Below are 26,151 nucleotides of genomic sequence, written 5' to 3'. Positions count from 1 at the left end.
GCACTAATGATTTTTATGACAATGCCACCTCCCTCTGACTGTATTTTATGTTAATGAAGTCTTTCGACTGAGATAGATCTAAAATGCAAAAGTGTATGAGAACGAAGTAGCTCTGTTCCCAGCGATTTGGACCTCAGCTCCTTTGAGAGAAGAGCACAATAGGGGAGAGTGGGAGCAGGTAAAGTGAGCACTAAGAGACAATACAGAGGAGGTTGGCGGAGGAGAGCCTGAAAGGGTAATTAGGTTCTGTAATTAGCTTGTATTAATCAGCCCTGCAACATAGCAACTGTTCTCCTCCGTACACTCGTATGGCTATTCACATCATAAGTATATTAAACATGTCATAGAGATGTAAGGTGACTAATAAGTGCAACTTGTCAGACTCATGTACTGTGTAAGGTTGAAGATCCCTTTAAGTCATTTCAGAGGTCGGATTGTAATGGATAATATGTAATAGAAGCCTTGAAGCCTTTATTCATGTGTACTTTTGTAATGTATTATTCTACTCTCAGTTTTACTATGGAAATATTAGTGAAAACTTTTGTAAACCTCATTCATCAGTCTTTTTATTTAAATATCTTTTCAGCTCGGAAGTGCCCTGTTATATATGTTTTTAATGATGTAATTCATAAATTCACAGTCAAACCAGTTAACATTTTTCATCTACACTACAATTATTATTCTTTGTAGAAAGTTCATACTGTCTTCTTAGGTTAAGACTATTTCAGTTTAGTTTCTTATAGTAAGACAGAAGGTTCAGTTTACCTTATTACCTTATTATTTACCTTATTATTTGCTTACCTAGTCAAGCAGGTAAACTAAACCTTCTGTCTTACTATAAGAAACTAAACTGAAATACAATTATTATTTTCATTTTACAATTTTGTTATTTCTTCTTCATTATTTCAAGCTCCAAGCAATGTGAAACAGAAAGGCTGTTGGATTGAAATGCCCCGGGCGATGGTGCGGCATGTTTGTAATGAGAAAAAATGAAAATGAAGTTTAAAAATAATAGTGGAACGGGAAACAGAACCGTCAAATGTTTTGTTGCCAGTAGCCAAGAAGTGAGATGACAAGAAAAGACGCAAAGCAACGATTAAAGACTGAAGAAGAATCAAACATAGAGCCATCAGGAATTATCTACCAGTGCTGTCCTTTTCAGCAGCTGTAAGTGACCCGAAGTGCTGAGAGACATCGCCAATCAATGTGAGAAAAGTGTAAACCCGACCAGTATTGATCAAAACACATAAAGTGGGGTCAGGAATGAGAGTTTTCAGAGGTTTCATGGACTGTTAAGATCAGAGTTTGGATGGATGGATGCATGGCTGGATCAGTAATGGACATACAGCTCGACTCTGACTTTGGCACCAGCAAGATGGAGAAGGGGCACTTGGGTGGGCAGCTATTATTAAAGATGAGTTAGTTGGACCATTTCAAGTTGAAAGTGGAATTGAAACTCAACTCCCAAACCTACTGCCAGTTTTCAGAGGATGCTGTTCTCTCTCTCTCTCTCTTTCTCTCTCTCTCTCTCTCTCTCTCTCTCTCTCTCTCTCTCTCTCTCTCTCTCTCTCTCTCTCTCTCTCATTCTCTCTATTTCTCCTCTCTCTCTCTCTCTCTCTCTCTCTTTCTCTTTCTCTCTCCCTCTCTCTTTCTCCCCTCTCTCTCTCTCTCTTTCTCTCTCTCTCTTTCTCTCATTCTCTCTATTTCTCCTCTCTCTCTCTCTCTGTCTTTCTCTCTCTCTTTCTCTCTCTTTCTCCTCTCTCTCTCTCTCTTTCTCTCTCTCTTTTTCTCTCTCTCTTTCTCTCTCTCTTTCTCTCTCTTTCTCTCTCTCTCTCTCTTTCTCCCCTCTCTCTCTTTCTCCCCTCTCTCTCTCTCTTTCTCTTTCTCCCCTCTCTCTCTCTCTGTCTTTCTCTCTCTCCCCCTTTCTCTTCTCTCCTCTCCCTCTCTCTCTGTATTATTATTATTTTTTTATTATTATTATTTTTTAAATCCTGTCCACATTAGTAAGCACTGTCCATCAGCAGTAATTATCCACACTCCACTATTCTCTCCATGTCAGAGGCTCCGGCTCTGTTCGACCCTGTCTGTTTGAGAGCTGCCAATCACACTCTTTTAATCGTTTATCCACACTGTAGTGGGATAAGGAGGAGTCATCACCTCCGGATGTGCCGGGCTGCCTAAATTCACTGATCATGAGGCATATGTCGGAGACCAGTGTCCAGGGAAAACACCTCGGGGCAGTAGGGGCGTGCAGGGTTGACTTGTCTCTACATGTCAAGTAGCTCCAGACACATGCTGAATATGATGTTTCCTTTTTATGCTGTGAGGTCTAGAGTGACGTCAATAGGCAGAGGGAATAGAGCAGGTTTTTGATCAAAGGACAAATACAAGCTAGCACCTCTTTATGTGGATCTTCTATAATCTTAATTAAATAAAAAACAAATCGACTTTGGAGTCTTCAAATAGAGATTGCCTAAAACTAGTGGATAGAGTGAGGAAGCCCCATTCTTAACCAAGATTATGAACTCTTCATCAGTTAAAAAAACAACAACAAACCAACATGCTCACCATGTCTAAAGCCTGGTTTCATCTAAATCACAAAAGATATGAGTCGACAAAACACACATTTTATAGCAACAACAAACATACACGTAAATCAGTACTAAAAAACAATTAAACAGATCATAATGGCAAATAGCTCCTTTGTGATGAGCCTCGTGCACCCAGTTTGACAAGCGGGACTATTTTTATCTTCTTTATCAAATCCAAACCATGTGCCTTGAGTCGTGAACCCCCCGATATGTTGACGGGTCTCTGCTGGCTGAACGGGACGTGTCACATTCGATGTGTTAATTACTTTTTGAATGGTGAGTGGAAATGTGATGGAGATCGTATTAGGACTATGCCACACCTCGCTGAAAGGGGTAGAAACTGGATTTCATGGAAGATGCTCAGAGCCCGGGACTTCCATTTTCATGACTTGCTGTGACCAATAGTATTTTCCCCAGCTGTCGCAATTCGCAGGCTTATTTTCAAGGCAAGGCAGGCTATCTACAGACGTGCCAATAAAATGTCTGTTGCCAGTGGGAAAGTGCAGGAACTGTCAATTGGTTTCACCTTATCTACCTTAAACATGCCTCTGCTGACTCCATGCTTCTCACCGCATTTTAGTTTTATGGCCGGTTACATTGTTCTCTGATTTGGTCCAGTCCCTTCCTGCAATATATATTAGTCAGTTATTCACAGTATATTATCATTGTGATGCTTTAAACAGACACCAGGCTAATTGACAGAAAATTGGTCAAAATTCTGTAGTGAACTTTTGACTAACGAACCATCATATACTCACAACAAGTTAGGACCTTTTGTTTCCCCAAATATGATGGTTATCTGATCTGAAAAAAAACAAAGTCACTTAGGCTTACCAGATAGTATGCCTATGTCCAGCTAAAAAAAACAACACATAAGAGGCTATTGCCAAATACATCAAATCGATGAGGAACTTCATAGCTATAAATATTACATTAAATGCATGCATTTCTTTGCAAATTAATTAATTTAAATAAATATGACCATCCATTGAACATTAATTTATTGATTTGCTTATATATTTATTGTTTAAGTAGTTCTGGTCCTCTATACCTGACAGTGTGAATACTGAATCCACAGATTTTTCCATAAAAGGTTCACTCAATTTTCCTTTTTGTCTCCCATTTCTTCTTGTTGCATTTTCAATTTCTACTTGGAACCTTGCGAAATGTGATTTTTTTTGGCCAATCTTTCATCTTTTGATCGCGACTGCATTAATTGGATTGAACACTAGCACGTAATGTCACTGTATTGCATTATTTTTTCCGCATTTCAGAGTTCAGTTTGGTCCCAACCTCCTGGTTCATGATACGCGGAGTATTATAAACCATTACTTGCTCTCCAAACACCAGGCTAAATTGACTGAATAGTTACAGCAGTGTCATAAGAAAGAATTGTCTGTTGCTGTCTTGATGTGGGGTCTTGAGTAGTAAACCTGATTGGTGACAGAGACCTCTTTAGAATCAGGCTTCAAACGGTGGTGGGCCTGGGAGCTCAGATGACAGTGTGTGGATTGCTCTCGAAGGCGCTGATTGAAAGCTGGTGTCAGAAGGCTGCAGCAATCAGACGACTTGTGTATTTCAAATGGGGGGTCGGTCAGCTAGCGAGCAAGATAAACGTGCAACTCTGATCCCCAATCTACAGAACAGACGGCCGCTGGGTTCAGACGCTGAAATTTGGCCTGACTCAAAAATTGTTGTGCAAGCTAAATGCTCCAAGAAAATTGCACAGTTTAAGCACATAAAGTCATGTGACTGAAACCTATGAATACCACTATTATTCACAGTTTAGACCAGGGGTGCCCAAACCTTTTGTCTCCGTGGCCCAAAAGGAAAAAGTGCCAGTGTGAAACACATATAACGGCAAATATAATAATTACTACAATTTTTTTTTTTAAATCTATCTATGCAAATAACATGCCACATAAAATAAAGGTTAACTATGGAAAAATCCTAGTTTTAGCTGAACAAAATCAACGTAAACAACACAGTTTTACAGCTTACCTACTGTGACGTTACCTCATTCATTTGTTAACTCAAAGAAAATGCCACATTTGATCATTTTGAAAGTGTCAGTTCAGCATAAATTCTTTTATAAGTCTATTTTTAACATGTACCTTTGTTTATGTCAAGAACCTATACAATAAACAACGCTCTGTGATTGATAAACACCAAGGCACCACAACAATGTTCACTTAACTTTGCGAAAGGAGTGAAACAGCGCCCTCAATTTGACGCTGGTGGCCAAAAAGTGTACTGCATACATATTTACTATTGAAAATGAATGGGAAAGAGTTGGTGTTAACCAAGTGCACAAAAGTAGGTCACTCTCTGCCTCACTTTGGGCACCCACTTGGGCACCCCTGGTTTAGACAGTTAGATAAATAGATTGGTTTATTGTGTAGTGTTGAAACATTTCCTTTCTAAAGGTGATGTGCCAGCATGAAAGAAAAGCCCCTAGAACTGGCTGATGCAATGTTGTGCTACACAGTGATGTAAGAGGCCACATGGGAAACCTTTTAGTGATCATTGTACCACAAATAATTGTTTTGGCAGACCATTGACTGTGTTATTATTTAATATGGTGAGATCTTTTAGGACAAAAAACACTTAGCCACATAATAGAGAACTGGGGGAAAGTCATTTGTTCGACAGTAGTTCAATTTTCGAGCAAAATTGTGTGATATGCTTTAACACATGAGGAAATTACACTACACTTTTTGCTCATCCAAATGGGCAATAATGCGACGTTTCACTGCAAATGTTTTGTAAACCCTGGAAAACTGCGCGGCCTGACAGTGTTGTGCTGCACTGACCATTATGTTACCAACTGTGTCATAATTTAGAAGCTGCCTGTTGGGCCTTACCATGCTGCCAAAATGCCAATTAGCAGAGGCACCCAGCACCTGCTCGGTCCTCAGAAACCAGACATGAGCTAAATATGCTGCTCGAACATAAACTATCATACCACATTACTCATAGCTATCATACATAATCATGACCCTTGGGAATAACGCTGTCTAATATCCTTTATGACACCTCATCTAATGTATGACGCCCCGTGCTATAAGCAGTGATGCACCTGACGACTCGCGATACGGATGTTTTTATCCACTTTCAAGTCGCGCATTAACTTTTTGTGTTTGTGTGGACGATTTAATTTCTATCATAACAAATGTTTCGTAAAGTAGACATCTGCACTGCCCTGCCCACAGCTTAAGATGTTTCGCAAAGAGAAACGTGGGAAAAGATAAGGCCGTGTCTAATTGTTTTACACCAAATTAATTTTTACACTGGATGAACAACATATTAAGCCCGTATTTTTGCGCACCACATTTTTAAAAACATTGTGCGTTTGACACTTCGTTTTAAAACACACTAATTATTTCAATTTGTATTTGTTGACAGTTAGATCTTTGTTAGGATGCAAAAAAGAAACCAGTGTTAAAAAAAAAAAGCACTGATATTTAAATTACAAATGTACATTCTCAAAAAGTAATCAGCCTGTCTTTAGTTCAGATTCTTTTTAGTTGTTAGCTCTTGTGTGTTGTAGTTGTTATTCGATACAAGCCATTAGCTCTGAGACAAAAATAAATGCATAAAAATTCCATCCGTAATGAGCAAAGACATTTCCTCCGGAGTCATATAGTCATTACAGTAACTCACATCATGTTTTTCTTGAACTATTTATAAGTGATGGGCAAGAAAAACGAGATCTCCTGAAGCCGATTGCTTTGAAGCGCTGGGTCGGAGCCTGCTTCGCTAGCAGATGGTCACGTGACTTAAAGGAAAAGGCCGCCGTTTTCCATACTGATATATGTTCGTACCTGAGTTTAGACGAGTTGAAAAAATGCGTACCTGTCTGGTCTTTGCGTGTGTCCTCAGTCATGCAAAACGACCAAAGATGTTGTTAGCATTTGGCCTCTCCCTGCATATTCCAACAGCTCCAAACGTAGGTGAAGTTGGAAGCGACCACGCTCTTCCACGGGCACGCACAAAGACCAGACGGGTACGCATCAACTCGTCTAAGCTCAGGTAAAAACATATCTCAGGATGGAAAAAAACGGTGGCCTGTTCCTTTAAAGGGATGAGATGCAAGTTAGTTATTTTATACTCACTACTGCCACCTCAGGTCTTTTGCGTAACTGCAGGTTCTATATTGAGCTTGTGCATGACGGCACTTCGGACCCGAATTAACACCTTTCTGAGTGACAGTGCAGGATTTTAGAGGCAGTATTGGTGAATAGGTCTGAGCTCATACACATTGGGACATTGCTGGAACATGTAGGGGAGGAAAAAACATCATTTTAACATTTTTAAACTCTGTGTAGTCCCTTTAAATGTCAAATGTGTGTCGAAACGCGCTTCCCTCGCTCATGTATCAATATGTCAAAGCTGCTCATTAGCTCGGAGCCTTGACAGCGTTGAGTGACGAGGCGCTAAACCACATATGTTTTCTGGTCCACACTTCGGCGATGTAAACCATAATGATGAATAAATGTGCTGCATTTCCCCCCGTTTCCCATTTAACCATGTTCATGTGGTGCAAGTTTTTAATTGGCTAAATTAGCTCTGATTGAATGAAACAAAAAGGATTCTGCCTCGGAGTAGCAGAGCGGCAGGTCATTGGTTTCGGCCCCGCCCACTAGAGCTCTGTGGAGCAGAAGAACCACATTGTGCTACTCTCATTTATTATGAGGAAAAGCAATAATAACTTTTCAGCATTCAAACAGAATGAAGCAGCTCTGAAGCACTGAATCCTTACGAGACTTTTTGCCATGAAAACCTTGAAGTGTCATAAGGCTTCACTCGCCCATCACTACTATTTCTACTGAGAGAGGAAGATCAACGGCCTCCAGAGACTTAACTCAACGCACTTACGCAAACCATTCGTTTTGCTTAGATTTAACATTATCCACGTGCCACAATGAGGTAATCAGATGAGCTCGAGCTGTGCAAATGTAGAGCACATCAGTATTCCACATCTAACGCTCCTCTTCATTGGTGTCTATTGGTATCAACCTGCTGGCCTCGTCTTTGTAATTGCATCATTATTGCAATTACACCAAGTATGTTTTCTCCCCTCACACACTCAACAGCATTAACCCTTCAATTATTTTTGTTTACAATGGAAGTCATCTTTTAATTATTAAGAAGTGGTATGACCATGAATAATTAACAAGTTTATTCATTAAACAACAAAAACGAGGGAGGCAGCGTGGTTGACTCTGACTTGAAGATGCTCAAGTGGGTGCAGTCTGGAGGTTCAGTAAAACGTGACATGTGCGGTGCTGATAATTGGGGTGAAGTGTCACCACAGCAATAATATGAGGCCGCTGTTTTGGCAGCTTTTTTAACATTTTAAATCAGCTTCATGTATATTGTAAACCTATAAATCAGCCAATGAAAAGGGGTTTGTTATGTCATGCCCAAATTTCATGCAGCCACCGCTCCTTTTTCAGTAGTTTTCAAGTTCAAATGAGTTCAAATTAGTTTCAACAGAGTTATCAGAGTTACATTCATATGTGGGACTTTGTGGAAGTTAAGCTCAAGGTAAGCATTGTAATCTTAAGCACTGCCCCACTTTTAAAAAAAACATTGAATATCAGGATATCAAATAACTCTCTTTGTGTGGCTTCTCAAGTTTGAGTACTGAACTGAAATTCCGCTGGTATTGGCTTTTAAAGATTCCCAAAAGGCAAAAGAAAAACGCTGATACAATATAGGCCTAACCTTCAAAACACTGCATCATTGTTTACACGTTTACTTGTGTCACAGGCTGTACTCGCGTTAAGTTTGTGCAGAACGTAGAATCGTATCAGCTGAAACAACCCAGAAAAATATCTTATTTGTTCAACCTCTAACACGCTCATCTTCTGCTATTTGTATTATTTGTACTCGTCCCAGCAGCTCGGACAAGAGACACTTACAGCAACCATCCACTTCACATAGAGCATGAAACCCAAAGCCTTTGTTCTAAAAGTGCTACAACCATGAGTGTAGTTTGACTTTTGCTTTGAAGGAGGCAAACATTATTTTGAGGCCACACACCACATATTGATGGTCGGTTAAAAAACAAATATACTGATAATATCACCAAACTATAACTGTATGGGAAAATTTTCCATAAATAAATGGCACAAACCAATTTGATCAGAATGTCTGGCATATTTACTGTAAGTTAGTGACGTACAGTATGAGAACCTGCGTTAAAAAGGGTGATCATTATACAGTATGTTGCATGCATTGTCCTTTCTTTAAATGGTCCATGTGGCAGAAGAAAATATTTTTAAAGAAGCATGAATATTTTCTAATTGCAAAGCTGGAAATTTGTGATCTGAGAGGCACTCTGCTTCTCACTGGTGGCTAGATATAAATCCCTCAAACAGCAAAACAATGCCTCGGGACAAATAATTCAGACAGTTCATCTTGCTTTCATTTAACAAAGAACTGCTATTTATCAATAAACTTTGAATAAAGACTCAGTCTGAAAACTCCCACCAAACACAGCCCTAGTAATGATTCATGTGCAACTGTGCATATCCAGTCATTTTAGTAGAGGCCTATAATAGGTTATTGACCAGCACTGAAGTGAGACTGATGTAGCTATGAAGGCATTTATAATTGAACTCACTTTGTGTCAAATTCACAGCCATTGCCATTTTTTTATTTCGCAAAATGACTTTCAATTTATGTGAAAATCAATAAACACATGTGTTGGAGCTGCACGCCATAAAGAACTGGTATGTGCGTGAACTTATGGAGTGTACATTAAAGATTCGTACTTAGAGTCAGATATTATAGGGGAAAATCTATTGCTATAAAGCATTACTCATAGTTGGCCATGCAGCTCACTGTATGGAGTCATGAAGATTTGGGGCCCGATCTTCTGCATTGTGCAACACCTTGGTCCAGACGAAACCGGTATCTTTCGTGCACACACCTGCTGCGTCAGTGCTTGCGACCAGTGGCCTGAGGGCATGGCTTAGAATAAAGAGAGGCCGACTGAGGCGTAGTGAGCTGAAAGAGCTCAAAAGCCGCTGCTTCCCATTTTCTCAAATCTCCCTATGGTGCATCATCTAGGTCTACTTCATTAGGCATTTAGGCTACATCCTTTTTCACCTCTCACAGGACAAACTAAAAACTTTATTCATCCGACTGTGAGTTTAACACTGTCGGTGTCCTGAGAAAAAGAGAATATACCGACTATCCCGCTGTGGCGCTGGTATCGAAGAGCAACTTTTGGTTAAACTTCACCTGCACTGTATTTCAATTTCAATATACAAACTTAAATTGAAAGAAATTCTAGACTTTTTGGTTATTATAATTGTCATTAATTTGAACAAAAGAGTGTATACCTCAAAGCCTGGAGCAATGGCCAAATACATCATAAAAGACAGTGGCTGTAATGCCGTAATCTAAGATTAAGGGAGACAAAGGGTTCGATAGTGCCCCCATGCTCTTGGCGTGGCAGTCAGCGAGGGCTGATATGTGCCGCTCATAGCTGTGAGTAAGTAAGCGCTTTATTTGCCACAACTGTAGAACAAAATTGTTTTCAAGTGTTAGGTATGTCCTGAGCCGCTGCAACTGAGCACGCTGCCATTGTGGAACAACCTGACCAGCATGTTTTTGGAGGTAGGGGAAGCCGGAGTTCAGTCTCCTCTGAGACGGTGCACCACCTCCTTCAGAGCGTGGTTTCTCACACTGGGCAGCTCCTCCACCTCATCTTCCTCCTGCGCAGCTCCCTTCGCTTCACAACAGTCTTTCATCGCATTTAGCTCTATTTATTGTTTTAAGGTTTAGTCTTAAAACCATGGGCACTGGTTCCTTAAGGTACGTTCACATCTAACCGCTTGAAATGCCTGCAATCAGTCGCTCGCATGGGTTCAGTTCAGGCGGCGCCACTGCTGAGCAATTCTGTAAAAAAACACTATGCCCTGTTGCTGCTAAGCACTAAGATGTGAATGAAAATAGTTTCCTAATTCTTTGCTTGTGCTTTAGTACTACCTTTCTCTGACACTTAACGTAAACCTTGCCTCTTTCCTCTCTCCCTCTCCCGGATATTATTTATGTGTGTGTGGTTTGAGTGTGATGTACCTGTCTGTCCAGCAATCGTGTCATGATAAAATATGCTTGTAATCCAGTGCATTCTTTATTGCTTTAGTTTTTAATCTTTAGTTTAGTTAAGTGAATCTTATAATTCCTTTGATCTGAATGCCTGGGCTCGGGAAAGGCAATTCAAACCACAGCCGCTGCTTGTCATGAAGCTTTTCCTCCTCTTTTAAGAAGGTGCTACCATTTCACTTGTGTCTTTATGATGTAGATGAGGTGGTTATGTTGCTCCAAATTCAGATGACCTATACATTTTCTTGAATGTGTTTGTTCTGCCTCCTCACGCTGCCTTCATCCGCTCTGAACAGCCGACACGTGTAGCCAGTCAAACACACCGCCGCCACGGGCAGTAATTGAATGCACGTGTATGTGCATTTCACATTGATAATACACAGTATCATCCACACCTGCTGCGGGATCTGCGTTAGGTGTGTCGGCATCACTGAGCCGGTCCCATCCACCGCATCCCTGTTCACTTGACACAAGCCACAATCGTTCGCACTTCTGCTCCTCTGCGTTCACATTGTGATGTATATTATGTATGTAATATAACTTTTTCTTTTTTTTATTACATAAGAAGTGAAAACACAAAAACTCTAAATCATAGGAACAATATTTTCATGAAAAACAACTTGGAAGAGGGAGACTGAAGGAATTTGTTGTGTTTTCTTCATTTTGCAAAACGATCAACCAGTCATGGCATTTACATTCTGCAGCACTTGACGCTGCAGCTTTTGCAGCAGGTCCACATCAGTGGCTCCCCCACATAGCTGCTGCTGTCGCAAACTCACTGATTGGCTCCATGCGCATCCAGCACGTAAGTGCAGAGTTGTCGCTGAAGTATAAAAGGCCTTTAGAGAAAAAAAGTTGCGGACCACTGTTCTGGATCACTCATCACCACTTGTGGCTTTAGTCCTGCTGTTAGGCCCGCTGTGTCAGAGTTAGTGACAAATGATCGACCATGCGCTCAGAGGACTCCCCTTGGATTATTGCATAGCACTATGGCTCATGTCCATTTTCAACACTTACTGCGTGGATTTGGTTGATTTAATGTACAAATGTTGGAAGAATTTCAATACCCTCTGGACCGGCTGGCAATGATTGTGTTTCCTTTTGCAATTTTACTGCCACTGGTCTGTGCAAATCAAGTGGAGGACTCATGAGAGGAGCTACTGTACAAGTGCAATTTGGTCTAAGAGCGTAAACCATACACATCACTATAATCATTGTTTGGTGGAAAATTTGTGTTTGCAGACAAAAATATAGCACATTTTAAAATTGCTTTCATCTATTATGTGCTTTGTGTACAACAATTTGATGAACAATGAAAAATTTTCATTAAAAATCAGATTTTGCCATAAATCCCTCTCACACTAACAAACTTGTCTCTCATGTAAAAGCACTTCCATCAAGATTAATTAACTCCTATACCTTAGAGTCCAGTCCACATGTGTTTTGTGGACCTGGAGAAAGCGTTCGACCGTGTCCCTCGTGGTGCCCTGTGGGGGGTGCTCCGGGAGTATGGGGTCCGGGGCCCTCTGCTAAGGGCTGTCCGTTCCCTGTATGACCGCAGCAGGAGCTTGGTTCGCATTGCCGGCAGTAAGTCAGACCTGTTCCCGGTGCGTGTTGGTCTCCGCCAGGGCTGCCCTTTGTCACCGGTTCTGTTCATTACTTTTATGGACAGAATTTCTCGGCGCAGCCAGGGGCCGGAGGGTGTCCGGTTTGGGAGCCTCAGAGTCTCATCTCTGCTGTTTGCAGATGATATTGTTCTGTTGGCTTCAACAAATCAGGACCTTCAGCGCGCTCTGGGGCGGTTTGCAGCCGAGTGTGTAGCAGCCGGGATGAGGATCAGCACCTCCAAATCTGAGGCCATGGTTCTCCACCGGAAAAAGGTGGTTTCCCCTCTACAGGTCGGTGGAGAGTCCTTACCTCAAGTGGAGGAGTTCAAGTATCTCGGGGTCTTGTTCACGAGTGAGGGACGGATGGAGCGTGAGATCGACAGACGGATCGGTGCAGCGTCAGCAGTGATGCAGTCGCTGTATCGGTCTGTCGTGGTGAAGTGGGAGCTGAGTCGGGGCAAAGCTCTCGATTTACCGATCGATCTACGTTCCCACCAATATGGTCATGAGATTTGGGTAATGACCGAAAGGACAAGATCGCGAATACAAGCGGCCAAAATGAGTTTCCTTCGCAGGGTGGCTGGGCGCACCCTTCGAGATCGGGTGAGGAGCTCAGTTACCCGGGAGGAGCTCGGAGTAGAGTCGCTGCTCCTTCACGTCAAAAGGAGCCAGCTGAGGTGGCTCGGGCATCTGTTTCGGATGCCTCCTCCCACGGGAGGTGTTCCAGGCATGTCCTAGTGGGACAAGGCCTCGTGGAAGACCCAGGACACGGTGGTGGGACTATGTCTCCGAGCTAGCCTGGTGTCGCCTCGGGGTCCCCCCAGAACAGCTGGAGGAGGTGTGTGTGGATCGGGAAGTCTGGGCATCTCTGCTGAGACTGCTGCCCCCGCGACCCGGCCCCGGATAAAGTGGAAGAAAATGGATGGATGGATGGATGGATGGACCTTAGAGTTTAGATCTTAGGCCCGACTTAATAACTTAAATCAGGACAATGTCGGACCTGAGGGCTAGATCTGGCACTCCAGCATAGAACCTCTGACCCCCAATTAACCTACAGAGGAAAGAGCCAGGGATGCACCGATCCAATTGTTAGGATCTGGTTCTTTTGTATCGAGCGAGAACAGTTGTTTGGATATAGCCAACGCATACACTGGAGATAGAAGTTGTCTCAAAGATAAGGCTTTCATTGCCATTGTTCCTAGTTACAAAGCAGTATAACCAGCTGAAGAGAAGAAATGAAGTCCAGACCTCTGTTGACAGTCACCTTTTATCCTGGTTTTGCACTTCTCTACGCAGAGAGGATGACTGCCTACCAGTGACTCAGTTGTTTGTGTCTATGTGTTTGTACTTTTTCTGTGCTTCATGTTATGTTCAGAATGACTATGGTGTGGACCATTGTCTATCAGCTAATCTCACTGACATGGTCTTCTTGCTCTGTAGCGTGTAAGCAAAGCATGAGTAAGAGGCTTGTTCTGATTTCGTTATAATCCTTACACAATACTGGTATTGGATATCAGATATCATATTGTTTCCGATACCGGAAAAAATATAATATCGGGAATCGGCTATAAATATCTGATTCTGAACCGATACTAGTTTTGACTCTCAACGCCCACATCAATCTAAGTGACTATGGGCATGCTTTATATCATTGCAAAGCTAAGAACCTGAATGAGAATTCAATTTCTGAGTTAGCTTTAACCTCTGCAAATGTATTTTTGATCACAAAATCTGAAGTTAGCGGGTGCAAGCTAATGCTAACGAAAACTAATCAAGGCTGAGTCTGAAACTATGATAGAAATACCTAAAGAATAAAATAACCACTGCTACCACTGTATTTTAGTTTAAGAAATACCTGATCTAACATAATGGTAGTGATCAGATCACTTCACTTCACGTGAGTTGTTTATATTAATTTAACCTAAAGCCTGTCATATACCCAAGGATAATTAGTGGAGAAAAGTCATCCTTGTTAAAGGTTTGTCCAAGAGTTTATCAATAGTTAAAACCGATAATTGATCTGTAACATAACAATGAAATATGCCTTTATTGATCTTACAATGGAGAATAGTCAATTACATTTTTCACTCAGAGAAAACCACTTTTAAGAAAGTCTCTTTGTATCGGTAAATAATCAGATATCGTCAGATACTCCATCCCCAGTATCGGTATCAGTAGCAAAAAAGCTGGATCGGTGCATCTCTACAAAGAGCCTTGTGTTCAAATGCAATAACAGTCCTGCAAACCCTTTATTACCTCCGTAAAACACAGTATTTTTATTATTTATTTTTTTAGATCGTTGTTTTTTCTATAAAATGTACCCCTCTCCCCAGAACAATTATCTATATTTACTGAGATAAAACATGTCAAAGGCATTGTCTTTACCAAACAGTGTTTATTCCAGACTTGGTAGCCAGCACTACCAGGTCAAACGCAGGCATGTGTCCCAGTTGGCCGGGTTATTGCAGATCTCACCTGTCTGTGAAATGTGCAGGTGTGTGTGATGTGATACAGCGGCACCAATAGCCTCCTCAGAGGGCTTGAGTGACACGGCTGCCTGGGAGCAGCGGGATTGAGGGAGGGGGTCCTGGTGTACCAGACGGTGATGGATGGACTGAGGATGCGTTCAATGATGAATGTGTGAGAGCGGAGCAGACTGACGCCGACACACCGAGCTGCCAAAAAACTCAGGCGCGACTTACATGGGCTGTGAGAGTGCTGTCAGACGTGCCCACTCCGCTGAAGGCAAACACACTGTTGTCTCTGGGACTTCAACATGGAGCTGATGTACATATGCTGCTGATTACTGAGCTGGAGCAGATTCCAGAGGCCTGTCACTTTTCAGAAGATGTAACTCCATGATGCTGCTACAGTACTGTTTATGCAAAGAGGGATCGTTGGATGCACATTCTTTTTATTTTTATTTAACCGATAGACAGAGCCTTTAATGGTTAATAATCGGCTAACTGTTTACCCGCACTGATATTATCACCCAAGGTGGTTCATTTAAGGAGCATGCTCTAATGCTGAGCCATAGTCAGCTGTTTGTCCAGAACAACAGTCCGAAGCAGAGTCCTGCTGATGTTGGCGTGTGCGCCCTGTAACACCTTGAGTCACCTTTCTCTCGTTAGTTCATGTGCATGTCAAGGTACGTACACACCGAACAGGATGAATTGCGCTACCACCTCTATTTGTTTGCTTGAAAGGCTTGCAATCAGACGCTCGCTGCACAATTCTGACAAAACCTATTGCTGAGTACTAATTTGTGAATGAACTTTGTTGCCCAGTTCTTTCCTTGTGCTTTGGTAACAGTAATAGTTTTACTAGCCTACCTTTCTTAACACAAACCTCATGGATATTATTTCAATAGGTTATGTGTGGTGTTGGAGTGTGCAGGACCTGTCTGGCCAGCGATCATGTCATGATAAAAACCCGTTCAAAACACATGTTTAAGCCAGTGGATTCTTCAATGTGTCCACTTACGTGTTTTCATAAATTTATTGACGAGTATATATATATATAGGCGGTGTTCGTGTTTCACTTTTGTCTTTATGATGTAGGCGAATTGAAGTTATGTTGCTCCAAATTCAGAAAGAGGATCTGTCCTTTTCCCCCCCCAATGTTGGACTCCTGGACTTAACTTAATCCTACCGCTGCGTTCACAGCTGACGCACGGAGTGCTCTTTACACACCGCCCTGACGCCTCTGCTGCCAGGCCAAGTCATCACCCGCACGCGTGTGCGCATTACACATTGACAATACACAGTAGTCACCCGCACCTGCTGCGGGGCAGGACTGAGGACCGTAACTACAAAGTATCATGTGATTTTTTTTGTTAGATTTATGTTTATGCGCACTCTCCTCATGTTAATGGGCTGATCTACAAAATACAGCCTTTTCCCCGCTCTCATTTACTGCATATGCTACACTGGACCAAGCCACAATGAGCCATGCTCTCCGTTTGTATAGGCAGGACTTGTCTTGTTTATCCAACATCCCTGGTTTTGTTTATGTGTGGGAATTATGCGCCTCATCACTGTGTGCTAATCGTGTATCCCTCCACTGACGTCATTACACCGTGGAATAAGTTTAACACAGGCCTGTCATGTTTTTGTTCCCTCTCGGTGTCGTTTCAGGCTTACTTCTTTTTTTTTAAATGCCATGACGATTAATTCAGTGCCATGTTAAAATAGACCTGCCAGTACAGGCCGTGACAGTGGAAGGACAGGTGAGCGCACACAGATGTGTGCAGCTGGAGACGCCAACTGTCAGTCAGTGTCCGCTGATTAGAAGAGCAAAAGTGTCGCCAAACTTCATACATTTTGTGAAAAGTCCATGTAATATTATGTAGATAGAAGAGTAGACCTGTAAGAATGAAGCACTCCCGGGGAAAAATACACAGCAGAGCTGACATGTGTCACTCGCAGTGAAACGGTCAAAAGGCTCTATACGGTTACGTAATAATGTGTTAAAGGGCTTTGTAGAAATAATACAGTGTAACACAATGAACGTATACAGTGTTTGATGTTAGTTTAGGTGAAGTGTCGACAATACAGCGGCGAGCTTACACAAATCAACACTTTAACTAAAAAGAACAGCTCAAGATCCTTTGTCTTTCATGGTGTAACTGCTAAATGCTCTAAGCACATCATGACGTCATCTGATTTTGCGAGTCTTTATCTGCCACCTATAAGCCATGTTACAAAACCCTAAAACATCTCTTTTAAAATGACCAAATAAGGTTTCAATTTGGCCACATGAAAAAAGTGAAAATAAAGTGTCAATAAACACATCACTGTTGACCATTTAGCTTTTAGCTTCGTTCAAGACGGGCGAGGGACCAAACCTCCTCATATCACATATCAGTTCTGTTGACCGCCCTGGCACAGAGACGGGGTCTCATTTTCACTTAACCAGCGGTCGGGGCTGTGTTGTCCTGTGGATGGTTGTGAGAGTGTGAATAGATGGTCAGGGGACAGGTTTTGGAGTGGGGATTGGGGTTAGATTGTGGGAGATAGCAGTGGAGCCGTCTCTTCTCACTGTGGCGGTGCCTTAACAGATGGGGCTGCTATCTTTAGAGCACTTCAAAAGGCGTTCAGACACAAGCACACGTGACAGAATTGGCACATAATTCCAACATATCAACATATACTCTATGCACGGGATTGCCTTTGTAGTAGAATCACCAAGATGTGCTGCAATGCAATCCACCATAAAAACTTTGCCGGACTAGTGTAGTGAATGGCTTGTTTTGATCAATATTATATTTTGGGATGTAAGGGGTTTGCAGCAAAAGGATACGTTGACATAATACAAATTTAAAGAGCAGATTTATAAACAATAGTGGAGGGAAGCTAAGAATTTTATGGCTGTAATTGCTTTAATCATTACTGGGACAAAACATTACTGTGATGAAGTTCAACGCTATCGCTGTCAGCAGAAATGAACTAAAGTGAAATTATATCAGATTAATATGGATAGTTGTGGATCCAATCCCTAAAAAATGATGCTAAAATATTGGTAAATCCTCTGTTCAGATAGTTATGTCAACAACTGTGCCACTTAAAGGAATAGGTCACCGTTTTTCCATACTGAGATATGCTGGAGCTTGGTCGCTTCTGACTTCACCCCGTTTGGAGCTATAGGAATATACTGGGAGAGGCCAAATGCTAACAACATCTTTGGTCATTTTGTGCGGGCACACAGTTCTTCCATACTGTGATATGTTCTTACCTGAGTCTACACGAGTTGACACGTACCTGTCTGGTCTTTGTGCGTGCCCGTGGAAGAGCGTTGTAGCTTCCAACTTCACCCACATTTGGAGCAATAGGGATATGCTGGGAGAGGCCAAATGTTAACAACATCTTTGGTCGTTTTGCGTGACTGAGGGCACCCCCAAAGACCAGGTATGTATCAACTTGCTCAGGCAAGAACATATCTAAGTATGTAAAAACGGTGGCCTGTTCCTTTAAAATAGTACTAAGTAACTCATGCCCCTATAGAGGGCATAAGCGCCACTGCAGCATGTTATGTTTTTTTACTCATTAATTGACCGTGAGAATAAACACTACACTGACAGAAAATACAAAGGGAGAGAGGGATATTGTACATCCAACTACACAATGGAGATATTTTGTTTTACTCAAACTTGGCTGTAAATACTGTTTAAGTGGCGCTAGCCCGCAGTTAGCTTTGGCTTCTTCTTCGTGATTCTATTAGTGTGTATTGGTGGCTCCTACTTGGCAGCAAAGTTGCAATTGTGGTTTTCTGGCCAGAGACACCAAGGGGAGATGAAAGACCCTTGTATTACCTCCAGAGGGACTACGAAAAGAATTTATTAAGGTAAACAAGTTACTTTGAACTGCTTTAAAGAGCTATTTTGGTTCCTGCCTGCCATCTAATATTTTGACATAATAATAGATGGTGATGCTGCAAACCCTTTCTTACCTCCGTACACTGACTCGCAGTGAGACCTGTCCATCACTGGGCACCAGCAGGAACGCAGAGATGTCTCCGTACCCGGTCTTCAAATCTCCTCTGGTGTGTCAAAATACTGAAGGTCAATTCTGAAGGATGGACATATGAAAAGGTCTGAAACATGTACACTGACTTTAACAGTCTCTAGGGCCAGAACAATGGATACACTGTTGGTTCTCAAACTGTGGTACGGGTACCGTCTTTACATTCACAGGTATACGTCTCTGCAGTTAATATTTTGATTGAGAGATGTGTTCAAGTTTCTGACCTTTTAAAAAAATAAAAACCTTGTTTAGTTATTGTACTGACTAAACATATTAGTTTGGGGAGTAGGTAAGTAAACCTCCTGAAGTGCAGTATGTGGTGCAGCAGTAAGTGCTCCCACCTTAAAGCGAAAAGGTTCCAGGTTCAGTTTGCAGGTGCTCCTTGAGGTTTCTCATTTTCCACAACCTCCTTTTTATTTCCATGCTGAGAAAGGACATGGGATTTATGAGCATAGACATAAAACAAACATTTTGCCAGTGAAAAATACCCACTGGATGGATAACATTTGAACATTATCAACCTATTATCTGGAGGTGTCACTATGTTGCTTTAATTGTGTGTTGACCTCAAACAGTCTAGGTTATTGGAATAAACAGACAAACAATATGGACAGCGTGAATTGGAACAAATGAGCCTTTGTGAAAGCCCAGCAAATGAAGCAAGATAATGACTTATTTCCTTTGCGTTCCGTTCCGTAATAATGAAACTGTTTGAATCACAGCCAAACGCTGCTATTGTGATCAGTCCACTGTTGCTTTTCCTTTTCGCTGCCAGAATCACTTTTGTTATATCATTATGCAGGAATTGGTTTTCTATTCAGGGCCGAGCTATTTGCTGCTCCACTTACCCTGACAGTAACAAAGTGAAACTCTAATCTCACCCTAGTGTCAACAGCGGCTGATCGCAATTAAAGAGAGAGCCTGGATTTGAGTGGTGCGTTTGACTCCTCAGAAGAGTTTGCAGTATATGCGGCATAAAGACTCAGCTAATCTCCTCCTACAGTCAGAGGCGTCATGGACCACATGCTTTTTGATACATGAACAGGGGGTCGGTTCTTGTGGATGTGAAAATGTTACAAATATTTCAGATGTGCCCTTTGGAAAGTGCGATCTTATGTGGACAATTTACTAAAACTATTGACTTGACCTTTTAAATACTCCCACTCACTTGACCAAAGCAGATGCTCTGTATTTGTGGGTGTAAGTATTTACCAGGTACAGACTTACACATATTAATATAGTCAACTCTTTGCACGACACCGGCGCTGGTGTCGGGACTGTAGCTCCGCATTAAGTCCCGCCATTATCTTCATTAGCCTAGCGTTCTGCAAACTGGCTGTATAAAACTAAGCAAACAGTGGACAGATCAGGCACCATGAGTCATTACTGCATTTGTGAGAATGTGGCTCCGAGCCAATAATATCAGAAAACTTAAGTAAACAAAAGCTTAAGTAAGAACTATGGAAATATCACTTTTTAAATGTTAGCATTGACATAGAAGATTAAACTGCAAGACGTCCTTAAGGCAGCCATATGAGGTGAGAGTACCCTGGCCAAAGATAACAAACACTGAGCACAAATCCCAAAAAAATCTGACCAAACAACGGTGTATCACAGTGTGACATGTGATTGCTTGTCAGAATGTGTTACTTTAAGTCCAAATGCTGACACTCCACTCAGTTTGACCGTTGAATCGGGGAGAGAGTCTGCAGTGCATTTGTAAACGCTGTGTTTACTCCTAACCCGAGGGCCGTAGTGAAGATCCCTGCGCCACATTGACTTCCTGTGGTCATGTGGTGAATACTTATGAGTCACCGCGCGCTAGCCTGAGTGCGGCCAGTGCAGCGTTCTCTGGCTCTATCTGCAACAAGGAAACAACACAGAAAAGGTCAGCTTTGTAAAGACCAAAGCCGAGAACAAGCAAAACAACCAAATGCTTAGTTTAATTAGTAGAGGATGTTTTAATTACAGCACAGCGGCAAAACAAATAGGAGCTTCAAGAGAGAGTGGCGGGCTGGGACCACATTTCAGCCCCGGATTTTTATTACTTAGACCGGCCCGCTTGCCAGATCGTGTATGGTGTTTGTATCTACTTATAATACATTTGTCACTAATGCCTTTCTTTTTCTGCCACTCCTGCCTTTTCCACTTATTTACACACACTCTGTTATCCCCGCTGGACTGGAATACACCAACTTGAACTAACTCTGAGCTAGTTCAACGTCATATCGCATCTTTTTGTTTGGGAACAGTGCAATAAATGACAAGCGTAATGCGAAACTTCAGTATTGATAGATTTACATGACAAAAACGTTTGTGTAACTTATTTGATTAATGTCTAAAACAGCTGGCTCCTGCTGCAGCCCAGTTACAGCCTTTAGGCCTGCAATAGAACAACTGTGAGAGTTTGTTATTTATTATAAAGGTTTTTCTTTTGCCGGCCCAGAAGTAGCGTGGCCCACCGGGAAACATCCCGACTCTTCCGATTACCCAGGACGCCATTAACAAGAACAGAAGAGTGCCGCTACAGAGTAACTTAAGAGGCACAACTCTCATTGAAGTACTATTTTACATACGTTACAGCTTACGATGGGAGGAATGGCAAATTCCCAAGTAGGCAAGACTTACTACAAATTATTACTCAAGAAGATAGTTTAATTCATCCACTGAATTTCCAATACTGTAAATGATGATAAATGAGGTCAGTTTTTATCTTTGTTGTACTGCCAAATAGTGTTCTTATTTTATTGTAATTTATAACAGTGTTATTATTTTTGCCTTGTCAATACTCCATGGCCCCCCAAAGTCTCTGACAATTCTTGTGATTTGATATTTGAAAGGATATGTGATCGTTTGTTATACCCCGTTATGGAGTGACATTTATTTAAGCAAAATATAAACAAAATTCAAAATAGCCTTGTATTATGGTTTAAAACTTAGGGGGCCACATCTTGTGGTTCATAGCACAGGCTGTAGAGAAGACGAGTGCGCAGACGGGTGGCACTCCTTGCAATCTTCAGTGTCATACCTGACGCAAAAAGTGGGCAGGACGGGAGGGGGGGACAGACTCGCATTTCCCCAGACCTGCGGAAGGCGGTGGGTTGCGAGGGGGGGTTTCGCTTGTGCGTGATGCAGCACACAATGTTTTATAAAGATTAAAGAAATAAAACTGTCCCTCCGTTGCTGCAGCCACTCGCTGCAGATCCAAGATGAGCGCGCAGGGAAAGAGAGGCAGCAGCCTCGCGTTGGACACCGTTCGAATGTGCAAAGTTACGAAATGTACAGTATTTAATTGATCAGACACTGTCATATCGGCTGCGGAGGAGTTGCAGAGTTATGCAGTAATTGCAAGAATACTGTAGCGTATTGGCACATTTGCGCTACAGCTGCAGGATTCTTGGAGCGGCTAAATTTTGAAAAAAAAAAAAAAGTTGCAATGCTCCCTGTAAAATGCGCTTCTTTCTTTTGGACTGAGCTGTGGCTACACAAGGAGCATCATCAGGAGGTAAAGACTGACACACAATGAAAATGTTTCCTTAAAACGCAGATTAGACGTGGTGTTGTGGCACTTGAAGGCATGTGTGGTTTATTTATGGAAAACTGTTGCTGTTTTGGTGTTAGGGGTGTGCGCGTTGATCTATCAAAGTAAGCCCGTGCGCAACCTACGCTCAAACAGACTTTTCAAGGCAATTTCACTTTTGTTTTCAATTGTGCTGCTTGTAATGAACAACACCTCAGTCGGCCTCTTTTTCTTAAATAACGCCCTCTCCCTAGTGGCGCAGCCTTTAGCGCAAAACCTGCGCCACATGCAAGATCGCGCGTGCACCACGTTGCGTTTAGAGTTGCGACGGACTGCGCCAGCAGTTTTTGCTTGAACCACGGGCCAGAGTTTGTTTTCACCTGAGCTTGTGTGGACCACTGTGGTATTCATCTCAAGGTTTGTTTGCTTTGCAGTTAGATGTGTTTTTATGGCTGTCTCTGCTCGTGTCCTATCTGTAACAAAACGCTGCATATGGCACAGGGCGAGGTAAGCCAAAATACAGGGCTGTTTTTTCAATCGAATCATGAGAGACATCGAAAACATGATGACAGTCTCCCATCGCAAAGCCATAGAGGGTTTCATTTTCAGGAAACATCTCTGCTGCCTGTTTCCTGTACAGGCCAATAACAAATGTATGCTATTTACACCCACACAGCTTTGCCCATTATTAAAGTGACAGAGTACAGGCCCGATAACTCCCCTGGACCAGCACAAAACATCCACCATCTGAAAAATGAGTGGTCGCCCGAGGCAGAAGGTCTGTGTTGGCACATATTTTCAATGGATTTTTTTGGATTGTCTTTGTTTTACAGTTACATCATTTTAGGGGCAAAACAGAGTGTATAGTCTCGAGAGGGGAATGAAGCCGGGAATAAAAAGCTATTCAAGCTCATAATTGTTCGTGCATCACTATAAAATCAGCTTTTGTTGCACCTTGCATAGCATGGTGTCAAGAGTAACATGTCGACGTTTTTATGAAATACTTATACACACTGGGTGAGTGAAGTGTATCAGTGGAGCTGTTCTCTTGCTGTTCATCTACAGTGTCTCTGACACTAGTGTAGGGTTGATTATACCACGTATAACTGGAGGGCGGATAAAAAAATAATGTGAAGTCTTAGGGAATCTCCTGTTAGGTAACTCCAAAACCTATTGAAAAAAATATTGATCCACTTCAAGTGGTCCAGCCAAGCAAAATGTCTCTTGTGAAAGTAAATAATACTGTATCACACTGAGTGCCTTTACATTCACCTATTGTTGTTTTTAACTATCCTAGTTTTGTCAGTAGTACACAGTACTCTGATTTCAGTATCCTGATTATGAGAAACCAGGAAACTGTCACTGGGTTATTCTGATAGTATGTTGGACTGTACTATGTAAACGCAGTATCTGGATTTTCAATTAAACTTTGTATCTTGTCATAACAAATAAAACAGTCTTTATCACAGTTACTTTTTTCAGGCTACTTTTTTTTTAAAGGGGCTGGAAGCAAGTTCGCCATTTTATACTCACTACTGCCACCTCAGGCCATATGTGTAACTGCACCTTCTATATTAAGCTCGTGCATGATGGCAATTCGGGCCGAAGTGACACATTTTTGAGTGACCGTACAGGATTTTAGAGGCAGTTGTGGTGAACAGGTCTGAGCTCATTCTACACATTAGGACATGGCTGGAACATGTAGGGGGAGGAAAATACTTAATTTTAACATTTTTAAACTCCTTATAGTCCCTTTAAGTGCCAAACCTTTCCCATCTGTATACTTCTTTTACGTCTTTTACTTAAGCTGTGACAGTTTGCTGTGCCGTTTGTGTTTATTTGAGTATTATGCTCTTCTGAGCATGTAAACACTATATCCAGAATACTGTCATACTTAGAATACTTAAATGCATGTAAACACAGCCAATAAAGTGTTCATATTGGAAGCACGACTCCAGCATAAGTAATGTTGCTTTTCCTCTCTCCACAGATTCCCCAGGTTAGCTATGCCTCCACGGCTCCTGAGCTCAGCGACAACACACGCTACGACTTCTTCTCCAGAGTGGTCCCTCCGGACACATACCAGGCTCAGGCTATGGTGGACATCGTCAAGGCCATGCGCTGGAACTATGTGTCTACAGTGGCCTCAGAGGGAAACTACGGAGAGAGCGGTGTGGAAGCATTCATTCAGAAGTCTAGGGAGGATGGTGAGTAATCCCCCATCATTTGAAATCATTCAACTGTTGATGTGTGAATGACTCTATATACAGTACATCAGAGATCTGTGCAAACACAGTGTGTGTTGTAATGTGCTCTGTTTCTTTTGCAATCTTTCACATAATAGAAAATTGATGTTAACCAGGACAAGTAACCTCAACCTCAGTCCCAGTGTCCCCCTGTTTAATATTTCAGCAGCTGTGGTTTAGTTTGACCTGATAGATATGTGTAAACCCTTACTTTTTGCTACATGGGCTTGGTTCATCTGTTTTGGTTAATCTCTAAGGTAGTTAATTATGCAGTTTTATTAATGCAGTTTTATAACTTTAAATCATTTAATCAAAACTTAATCATTATTAGAAATGATGATGATAAATATTTGAAAAAATGTGTAACTTAGAGGGAAAGGTTCAGTACACACCGCCATTTTCCTGTTCTGTTTCATTAGCCGGGATTTTGGTCTTGATGACTTGAGTGCACTCCGTCCATAAAGTGCGCTGGCTTTTGCGTAATTGTTTAGTGACCCGTCCCGCTCCTCTCACTCTCTGTCTATTCCACAATCGGCCCCGGCAGCTTGTGTCTCTCTGTGTGAGTCCAGCCTTATTCTTTTGGGGAAACAAAACTGGAACAAATGCAGCTTTTACAACAACAGCTTTACGACCAGAACTTGTGCCGTTTTAATTTAACTAGAAACTGCTCCTACCCCACTACTGTTATTACTACTTGTGTAACTCTGCACTTTACCAGTATAATAAACTGCTAAATAGTCAACTACAATTCCATTGCAAACAGTATTATTATGACCATGACCACCACGTCTCAATGTACTTCCACCATAAATATACAGAAATATCTACCTTTTTGGCCCTGTCTTCAGAGTCTTTTTTATTAATGTTTAAGGCCATCCAACAAATTACACTCCATTCAAGGAGAGTCCAAGGAGCAAGAGATGTTCTGGTGCAGCTGTAATTAACAAGATGAGGCTTTAGGGGGCTCTAGTCACGTCTCAGCTGTCCACTGTCCCTCTGTTCCTGTGCGGGCATGGGCAGACTTGGCTGGGTCTGAATACTTCATCGTCTGGACACGAGTCAGGGACAGAAATGGGTGAAATGAATACTGAGTGGAGCATAATAAAATTTCCCTAGAGACAAATTATTAATGCCTGCTTTTTAATGTCCCAGCTACACAGAGGCAGGGGAACATTATAATTCATGCTTCCATTCAACGTTAAGAGTTAATGAGTTGACATATTTATCAAGCATTAGTGGGTACAATTGTTTTGTTTTTTTAACTTTATTATATTGATCCCATAAGCAACTGTGTCAAAGTGCTGAAGAGCATGGATAGTCAAAACAGCAGCTGCAAATATTGAATGGAAATGGGGTGAAACTACAAGGTTACGCGCTAACCCACTTTTCAAACAAATGTTGTATATTTATTGTATGTCTATTGTAAAAGCATTACATGCATTATTATTAACACAGTCTTTATTTAGTGGTACAGAGTGGTGGTAGCCTATAGTGAGAGGAGAGCTTTGGAGCAGAGCAAAGGGAGGACACAATCTGAAAACAGTG

At 41.8% G+C, this 26,151-nt stretch overlaps 1 protein-coding gene across 1 annotated transcript in view; it reads left to right on the top strand.

The window, feature by feature from the left end:
* The window catches only part of LOC306979884 (metabotropic glutamate receptor 4-like), a 178,290-nt gene that overhangs the window by 76,907 nt on the left and 75,232 nt on the right, over positions 1 to 26,151 (top strand). Inside the window, exon 3 of the mRNA XM_079579028.1 lies at positions 24,351 to 24,567. Coding sequence (XP_079435154.1) covers positions 24,351 to 24,567 — 217 coding nt within the window. The remainder of the gene's footprint in view (positions 1 to 24,350; positions 24,568 to 26,151) is intronic.

This window comes from Gobius niger (genome assembly GCF_951799975.1).
Source record: "Gobius niger genome assembly, chromosome: 20".
NCBI lineage: Eukaryota > Metazoa > Chordata > Actinopteri > Gobiiformes > Gobiidae > Gobius > Gobius niger.
The sequence above is the reverse complement of the archived record's forward strand: the minus strand, read 5'-3'. Positions and strand labels throughout refer to the sequence as shown.